Genomic DNA, 9,444 nt, shown 5'->3' with positions numbered 1-9,444 from the left:
AAAGTATTCATGGAAAAGTTTTGAAAGTATTCAACAGAAAATTTTCCTTCATCCTTTTTTTTCACATTATGGAGAAAATTCAAAGCCGAATTGAAAAACCAAAACTTTAATTGTACGTTTCTCTCGCATGACTCGACTTTAAGAATCCTTGTCTGAGCTAAGAAAACCGGAGAGAGAGAGAGAGAGAGAGAGAGAGAGAGAGAGAGAGAGAAAGAGAGAGAGAGCTACCACCTCATTCACCAATTTAGACTAATGCTAATTTTACAACTGAGCTAACAAAACTGCCAGAAACCAGCTAGTGTTGAAAGGAGGAAATGGTTTTACAAGGATAATTGACATTTGACATTTACAGTAAGCCCCAAAATGGAAAATAATTCACTTCCCAAACAGAGCTCAAGTGGAATCTTTAGCTTCCACCTTTTGTTTAAGATACACAACTAACAATATATCCTAAATACCATGATACCAAGATAATTCAAGGGTTTGAAGGGCTTTCTACATGCTTCTTTCTTTAGTCTTTAATGGCCTCCGCTTCTGCTTCTGGTCCATTGCCCCCGGATACAAAAGAATTCGCTTGAATTGGGTTCATCCCCCAGCTGTCATGGGTTCTTGACGGAAAGCCATGCCCTCTCAACAAACAGTTGTAAGAATGCGTATTGAAAGACTCTATGACAAAATGAGATGGAATGGCTGTACTGAACAATGGTTGCATCAAGCGCTTCTTCTCAGGAGGAAACTCATGCAGTGATAGTCGGCAAACAGGACATGTGGAATGGTGTTGTAGCCATATATCTATGCATGTTACATGGAAGGAGTGCCCATAATAGGGGAGGATTCGCAACATATCTTCACCATGGTATTCAGAGAGGCAAACTATGCACCTGCGACACATGGCAATTGACATTTTTATTAGCTGGATATTGATTAAATTAAGAGGCTCTAAGCAATTTTACTTGCAAGAAAATATGTAAAAATTTCTAAAAACACACAGAATTGATGAAGTAAATAAGAATTACAGATCTTCCCTCAACTTCAGAATATTTAATAGCCTATTCACAGTGAGAGGAGATGGGATGTGCAGATTTTAAATCAACCAAATAAGTGATTACAAAACAACAGAAATTATAAGATAGAGGGATGGAGATGCAAGAACACTTCAAATTGCAAAATTACAGAAATGTAGTGGGGAATCATCACGTTAGATTATCGGGAGAATCATGAACAAAACGATTCCTCAACCATAAGATATCCTTCAATGTTTTGCTCAATGACACTTTTAAGGCATGACAAGATCCATTTATATCTCAGACAGAATAACACCTTCACTTGCTTCCATGCTCCATTAATAACTAATAGAAAACCTCAAGGCATGAATATGGCATGTGTTTTTCTCTAACGCTGCTAGGCATAGAACTCAATCCCTAGTAACAAAGAATTTAAGTGCAGTCATGATTTTGTTGGGATTAAATCCTTTTTTTTTTCCACTGCAGGTTTAAATAGAGTTTGGATAAATCAACAATGTGGATGTGCCACTAGATCAACTCGTGTGGCACGAGATAGAAAAGAGCAGAAAACAGAGAACATATTGAAATCTGACAGAAGGAAAAAAAACCAATAAAATTGACTGAGAAATAGAAAGAAAAGTTGAGGAAAAGAGAGAGCCAAGAGGGGGCATATCATCAATCCATAGTATCTCCACCATCCAAAAGCAAGTAGGAAGTTAAATAAATCTGGTATCCCTTGAACCCTAATACTTTGGTAGTAGAATCAGCAAAACTAATTATAGAAAACCTAAATAACAGGGGAAAAAAAAAACCCTAAATAAAAAGCAAATTAAGGCCACGAAATATAACAGAACTATAAAATAAAATCTAGAACCATCAATCCTGTGACTAGCTTGTATTTGCATAGGATTATCATTAATATAATGACTTAGAATTAGGTCAACACTAAGTTTTAGTTCCCACATATTTTACCTCCTGTCCCTGGACCAATGATAAGTTATAAATCAAGCAAAAGAGGTTATGCCAACTAAAATTCCAGCTGTGAGGAAAGATAAAAGCATCACTACCAGATCTAAAAGGAAAAAAAAAAAAAAAAAAAGAAGTCTAGAGCTGAAGTTGATTACCAAAGCAGTCATATAAAGAATAAATATGCTGGAAATAATACAAGGTTATCTTGGGGTGCTTCACTAAGAAATGGCGGATATTTATCCTAAGGTCATTTATATATGTTATGGAATTAATTGAAGACCCTTAGTGCTGTATGACCATGAATAAAAAAGTGTAACAAGAAAAGCATCATTTTTTTCAAGAATATGCTCTTCACCACTCTTTCATTGAATGATGCTACCTCTTCTAAACATCAAAGGGCTATTAAATGCAAATATGCCTATCCTCAGGATGCTGAAGTCCAAAATTTAACTTTAGCAGAAAAAAAAAGGTTTGGTTATAAAAAATGGAAACCAGAAGTTTGCAAAATGATTACTCCAAATGACTTTTAGGCAAACAGTAAAAAAAAAAAAAGGAGTGTTGAAGTGATAAAACTGCTCAACTCATTGCAAGGAAAGCATCTTCCATCCTATTTGCCCATGTCTTTTGACTAGTTTTTATCACCTATTCTTTTGTTGAACACTTAAAATGAAAGATCAATATTGGCTACAATAATTAAAATGCTATAAGGATCAAATCAAGTTTGAAAATATGCAGAAGCCCACCGGGCCCACAGGCCTGGCTTGACTTGGGTGAGGTCTTGGACAAGATTTTCCAAACCTAGGCCCGAAATAGTTTTTTATTAATAAAAATGTTTTTATTTAATTTTAATACTAAAATATATTTTAATATATTAAAATATTAATATAAAAATATTTATTTAATATTTTAATAATATTTTGAATAGTAACAGGCCCAAATAGGCTTTATGGGTGGGCTGGCCAGGGCCTTAGACAAGCCCTTAGAGGTGTCAACTGGCCTAGCCTAGCCCAGCTTAGCCCATGGACACCTCTATTCAATGGCACACAAAGTAAAAGATGACAGAGCACAGGACTAGGCAAGTCCAATGTTCCAAATATCTCTCTCCTGAAGCAAGTGTTTAAAGTTATTCCTGCAATTGGAAACTAAAACTACACTTCAAGAGCACACGGAAGATTAACACTTCACGTGTGTATAGCCATTGAGAAATGATAACAAATACATGAGCTTTCTAGGCATCCCACATGAATTTAGAAAAAGAGAATTTCTGAATACGAGTGTTTGATGCAACAAAATAAAACGGCCTTGACTTAATGAGCTTTAATCTTCTTTCATTGGGACCCGAATGCACCTTGGCATCAAAAATTGATTTACAAGGCAAATATGAACCGGCCATAGCTCATGCTTAAATCTCAGAACTTTTAACCAAGCAATATACTGCAAAAAAATGGATTTGGTTCAAGCACGGAAGACTTTAGCTAACTTCAGAAATCTTGAACTAGCATAGGGAAGGGATACTACTTGGAAACAATAAACAATAAAGGACTGCAAGAAAGAAAAGAAGTATCCGTGCTTTCCTACTAGTTTTGGGTTATAGGGTATTTAGACTTTAAGATTTGAATTTTCAGTGTAGAGATTTCTCCCTTTGGTTCTATCTCCTTTCTCATTTTCCTCTATTTCTTTCCCTCTCCCTCATATCCATGATCTCTATTTGTCCCTATTTCCCCTGCCTGTTGTGCATCAAGTGCACAATGTATGAGACAAAATATCATTTTCTAAGGCTCACAAGTGATTCTACAGTTTCCTGACATTCAACACAGAAGAAATTTTATGCATGAGAAGAACATGTTGCAGAAGTTTAACACGAACTTTTGTTTTATCTAAGGTCACTGCATCAAAAATCAAACCACAGTGCACATCGGCAAAACCGAAAAGGAAAATGTCACTTTTATGTCCACACTGGATTTATGCACTTGGCATTACTGATAGCTAAAAGGAAATTAGGTCACCAGATAAATATAATTTGTTCAAACAGCAATGGACTTAAAAAATTCAGCTCAAGATTTCATGCCAGTAACTCCTTTCTGTCTTTTCTCTTAGCCTCTGTTTGTCAAGCTGCTGTAAGCATTCACATTAGGACCGGCTATGACTTTTGGAAAAACTTAGCAAACAATAAATCACTTTTATTTATGACACAGAGCCCAAACCATGCAGCATCTATATGCCCCTTGAAGATGAATACCATTAGACTAGCAAAGGTTAAAGGAAAGACATAACTAGAGAAAAAATAAACCAGCACAGGGTTTAAGTTCCTTAGACCTGACTTCAAGTAAAAAAATGATAAAAAAATCAAAGTTTGTTAGACCAGAGAATCAATTGAAACTAAAATTTCTAAGATATCTCAGGCTGTTTGAGAAAACAAGAAAAAAAAAAACAGATTGAAGCTTGTTAGACCAGAGAATCAGTTGAAAATGAATTTTCTAAAATATCTCAGGCTGTTTAAGAAAAAAGAAAAAAGATGGAAGCTTGTTAGACCAGAGAATCAGTTGAAACTAAAATATCTAAAATATCTCGGGCTGTTTGGTAGAAAAGATAAGATTGAAGCTTGATAGAGAGAATCAGTTGAAACTGAAATTTCTAAAATATCTGAGGCTGTTTGAGTTTCAAATCGTGCAATGCATTTCACCATAACATGCCATTATTATAGTATCAAATACGGAGAATGTTGACAATTTCCCAGCAATTAATATTCTTTATGAGCATTCACTCAAGATTATAACTACGTCAACTATCTCTCATCTATTCATCTTCCTCCACTTACGTTTTGTCTTACATTCTAGATATCCCATTGATTGCTCTGCCTCCTCTCATTGTGATTTTAACTCAATTCTTTGCACACAGGGCCCAGACTATTTAAGCCAAAACATCAGGATCAGAGTATCCAATTCCCATCCAAAAACATGTAAGGGCAAATACCATGAAGAAATACTTTTTTATTGTGTGTGTGCACTTAAGGAAATAGCATCTATATATCTAAACAACTTCCATAACCAGCTTAAGAACCTGCCCACCTGATGTATGCTTCATGAATTCAAAGAAAAATCTTTCGCTTTGTCACACTGCTTCATTAGGCATTACACTTCATACTATTTTAAGCTTACAAATACAACGGAATGATGCACATAGTACTTGTTATGGCCATTGACCATTGTCAATGCCCACACCTTCACTAAAAAAGCAAAGCCCCGTGGGCAAAACTCCCACTATGCACGGGGTCGTCCGGGGAAGGGTCGGACCCACTGGGTTTAATGTACACAGCCTTACCTTGCATTTTCACAAGAGGCTGTTTCCGCCACCTTCACTGTGAATAGAAAAATCAATTCACAGAAAATTAATTACTCACCTGCAGATCCTAGGCATCTAACAGTCTTCTCAAAAAAAAAAAATTAAAAGAAAATTTGTCTACATGATATAAAATAAAATGTTAATAGTTTAAAGAAATATGCAGTAATTTCTGAAATTAAGCAAGGTTCTAAAGAACATACCGAGCATATTCTGTAGCTGAGAAGCACTCATCAGTGTACTTCTTCATCGGAAAGTTGGCAATTGAAACAGGCTCAAGACCATGTAAACCTGTTTCAAGCTGCACCATACAAAATTCACTATTGATAAGGAATAAGGAGGTTAAGGACAACTACATAAAGGATGAAGGCAATAATAGAAAAAGGCAATACATGAAACTGACTCAAATTTACCGTTAACTTTCTATTTTCTTTTCTGTCTGGTTGGTTTTAACAAAAATTTTTCGCGTCACGTACTGATACCCACTGATATACCTAAAATGACAAACTTTTCACATTTTTATTTTCTTTTATAGTTCAATTTTTAGTTAGTGTATCAACAATGGCATTACAACAATAAAAACCAAAAATCCTTCAAAAGCAAAAACATCACTTCAGATAAATTTAAAGAAAACAAAATCTGAAACTCAAACCACATAGCTACTTCTGTAAACTCCCCTACCTCGAGAAAAGCAAATAATTTCATGGAACCCATTTTAGAAGTTTAAATGCAGAAGTAAACAATTTCAACAATAATTTACACGGAAATTGGAAATTTTAGGTAAGAAATCTCTAAGAGTGAAAAAAAAGAAGTGATAATGAAAGCAGGATCCTAACAGTATGTACCAAACACCGTTTACAAAAAGAACAAATCCAATTTCTAATTCCTAATTTCTACTAAAAAAACTCAAAAACCTCTCTTCAGTACCAGCAAACCCATCCTTTCATTACCAATGCAAAATAACCAGTAATTATCGGATGGCAAATATTAAAAATATATATTATGAAAATTTTAAAATGGAAATATTTATATTAAAAATTTGTTTGGAAAACTATTCTTTTCCATCAGTAATGCTCAACACCCAACAAAATCAGATTTGCTAATAAAACTTAAAAAAAAAAAAAAAAAAAAAAAACCAACACAAACAGAACAGAACCCAGTTCTGGAAATTTAAGAACAAGACAAAAAGGCAAAAAAGTTTTCTAAACCAATAAAAAGAAACACTTACTGTACTAAGATCAGATCTTGAAGCAGTAGGGAAGGATCTCTGAGAAGCAATGAGCTGAATCCGAGCACAAACCAAACGTGTACAAATAAACACTATGAACATAATACTCACTGTGAATCCTATTACTGTCATCACCAAATTTATCCCTGCTGATATCATTTTTTTTGCTTAAATATGTCCTAACTCTTAAACTCCAAAACAAAAGCCTTCTTTGACAAACAAAAAAAATCAACTTCTCATGCTTAGTACAAACGATAGGAACAAAAATGAAGCAATTCTGAGAAACCCATTTTCAGTTTTCATTGTCCGAATATGAATTTGAAGCCTTTATTTTGAGTGGCAATGATTTTTTAGTGAAAGAAGAAGTCAAGGAGATTGAGCTTTGGTGACTGCTTCATTGTTGGAAAGAGAGTGGGAATCCATGGGGAAGCAAAGAAAAACTTTGCTGTGATAGAATCAGTAAGAGAGGGAAATTTATAAGAGAAATTATCAGATTATTATAGATCTAAATAGAACCGGTTGCTGCTGTATTTTACTACTAACATTTCTTTTATTTATTTATTTTTATATCGTTCATGGATCATGATTTTTACCTGTGACCATTGAAACTGTCATGCTCTCTGCCGTTGCACCACGTCAAATTTTCCTTTCTTTCTCCTTAATTTTAGTAGTACACTAATTTTTAATCCATCACTTGGATTATGCAAGAAAGTCCTAAAGTAATTACTCTCTCCTAGGATAGAGTCTAGAGGTGGCAATTGGATGGAATTGTTTTTGAGTTTTTTTTTTTTAATTATAAGTAAAAGAAAACTTATAATAACAATTAAGTATTAGATTCATATATGATATATGATTGAATCAATTAATAAATTAAAATATAATTAAATTATTAAATTTATGCATTATAAAATTTGAAATTAGAATTCAGGGTTCTATGACTTCCTTCTCATTGGTAAGTCCAAATCTATAAGTGATTATTTTTTATTTTGAACTTAAGTGTTTTCAAATATAAACATTTCTTAATTCGATCATTTTGAGTTTGAATTATTTTATAATTGAATTGTTTCAAATTCAAATTATTTTTTATTCAAATTATTTCAAATTTAAATAATTTTTTAATTCATTTATGAGTTCAAATGAATTTAAATGAAATTATTTAAAAATTTATAGGTGGACTGAAAAAGAACACTTAAAAAATAAAAATCTAAAATCTTTGGACTATGAAAAAATAATTAAAGGTAGTAACTTAAAAAAAAGTCTGCTAAACACTTGCATAAATAATCTTTTACTACAAGTATAACCTTATTTGCCAATTTTATAGTATCTTTCATTTGATTATGTTTGGTTTTAACGTTGTATGGTTTTTTAGCTACTTAATTTCTTTCATCTTTATACTTTAATTTTTTAAAAAATATATTTTAATTTTTTAAGATAATGTTTTTATTTTTAATAAATTTAATATTTTTATGTGTTTGAAATACTAAGAAAATTTATGATTTAAAGCTAATTAAGTTAATATAATGTTATTAGGTCATGTTTAATACACAAGATTATAATATGATATAATCAAATAATATTATAAATAAAATTAAATTAAATAATATTATCTTATCTTATATTTTGATATGTATAAGAATTAAGATAGGATAATTTATTTATTAATTAAAATTATTTTTTATTAACGTTTATATAATTTAAATTATTAATATAAATTTTTATTTTTCTGTTAGTCGTTAAAAGTATAATGAATAAAAAGAGATCAGGTTACATAAAAAAACATTTTATTTCTTTCTCTAACCATTGATTTTAATAGATAAAAAAAATTAAATTATTTTTTATTTTTTGAGTTATCTCTCTCATCTTTTAGATTTATTAAAATCAATTATTAAAAAAAAAGTGTAAAACTACAAAATTTTATATTTGTATAAATTGATCCATCTCCGTAATATAGATATAAATATAAATATAAATGTAGAAGTATAAAATATAAATCATAAAACTTTTTTTCCTCAGAAAATTTTCAACATCTCATTTTTTTTATTTTCTTTAAAAAAAAAATACAAAGTTTTAAAATTGAGTTTTGCAAGTGTCGCATTTCACCTTTGTAAAACTCAATCGACCCTTTTTAGTATTTTGTGTAGAGAATAAAAAGAAAAAGAGGTGAAAATAAGTAGCAAAATAAGTAGGAAATAAAAAAATAACTATAATGATACAATCAGATAAACGGGTTAACGGGCCCAATTAAAAAAAAAAACAATGTGATTTTTTCTTCTTATTTTTCATTTTCTCTCTCAATTCTTTATATTTTACTATTTTTCGATGTAAAAAGTGTTATGATGTATAACAAATTAACAATACTAGCAACATGCCCGCCAACATTTTGCTGTGTTTTCAATTTTTTTATTTGTAGCTAATAAGATTAAATTTAATAAATTAGTGTATAATTTCATTTATAATTTTTGAATAAAAATAATGATTAGTGAAAATTTATCAAATAATTTATGAATAATGTATGTATTTCATTCTTATAATTTGTATAACAAATTAAATACCAATTTATTCTTTCAATTTTATTTATTTATACATACTTAAAAAATATTAAGATAAATAATTAAAAAAACTAAAACTAAAACAAAAAAAAAGGCCCAAGCAAAAAGGAAAAAAAAAAGTCAAATGGGGATGTCATTTAGACACTTCTACTTAAGGATAGTAGTAAATTGAGCAAAGATGAGTTTATATTCATCGTCCAATATCGAATTATTATTTTTTATATTCAATTATGATTTGACATATATATGTATAATTCGTATCCGATATAATTTGATTAAAAATCGATTCAATAGTAAAATATTTATGAAATATAATTTTTTAATATAAATTAGATCTTAATTATATATAAATAAA

At 30.8% G+C, this 9,444-nt stretch overlaps 1 protein-coding gene across 1 annotated transcript; it reads right to left on the bottom strand.

Moving 5' to 3' along the window:
- Positions 1 to 275: 275 nt before the first annotated feature.
- LOC149515044 (RING-H2 finger protein ATL38-like) lies at positions 276 to 7,062 on the bottom strand. The gene is made up of 3 exons (XM_089743528.1): positions 6,541 to 7,062; positions 5,516 to 5,613; positions 276 to 881 (listed from the first exon to the last, which is right to left on the bottom strand). Exons 1-3 carry the CDS (start codon positions 6,697 to 6,699, stop codon positions 512 to 514), a joined length of 627 nt encoding a protein of 208 aa, XP_089599654.1. The 5' UTR covers positions 6,700 to 7,062; the 3' UTR covers positions 276 to 511.
- Positions 7,063 to 9,444: the final 2,382 nt, after the last annotated feature.

The sequence above is a fragment of the Durio zibethinus genome, chromosome 14, assembly GCF_047325235.1.
Source record: "Durio zibethinus cultivar Kanyao isolate XHJ-2024 chromosome 14, ASM4732523v1, whole genome shotgun sequence".
In the NCBI taxonomy this organism is placed as follows: Eukaryota; Viridiplantae; Streptophyta; class Magnoliopsida; order Malvales; family Malvaceae; genus Durio; species Durio zibethinus.
Note: the sequence above shows the minus strand (reverse complement) of the source record. Positions and strands in the feature narration are given on the sequence as shown.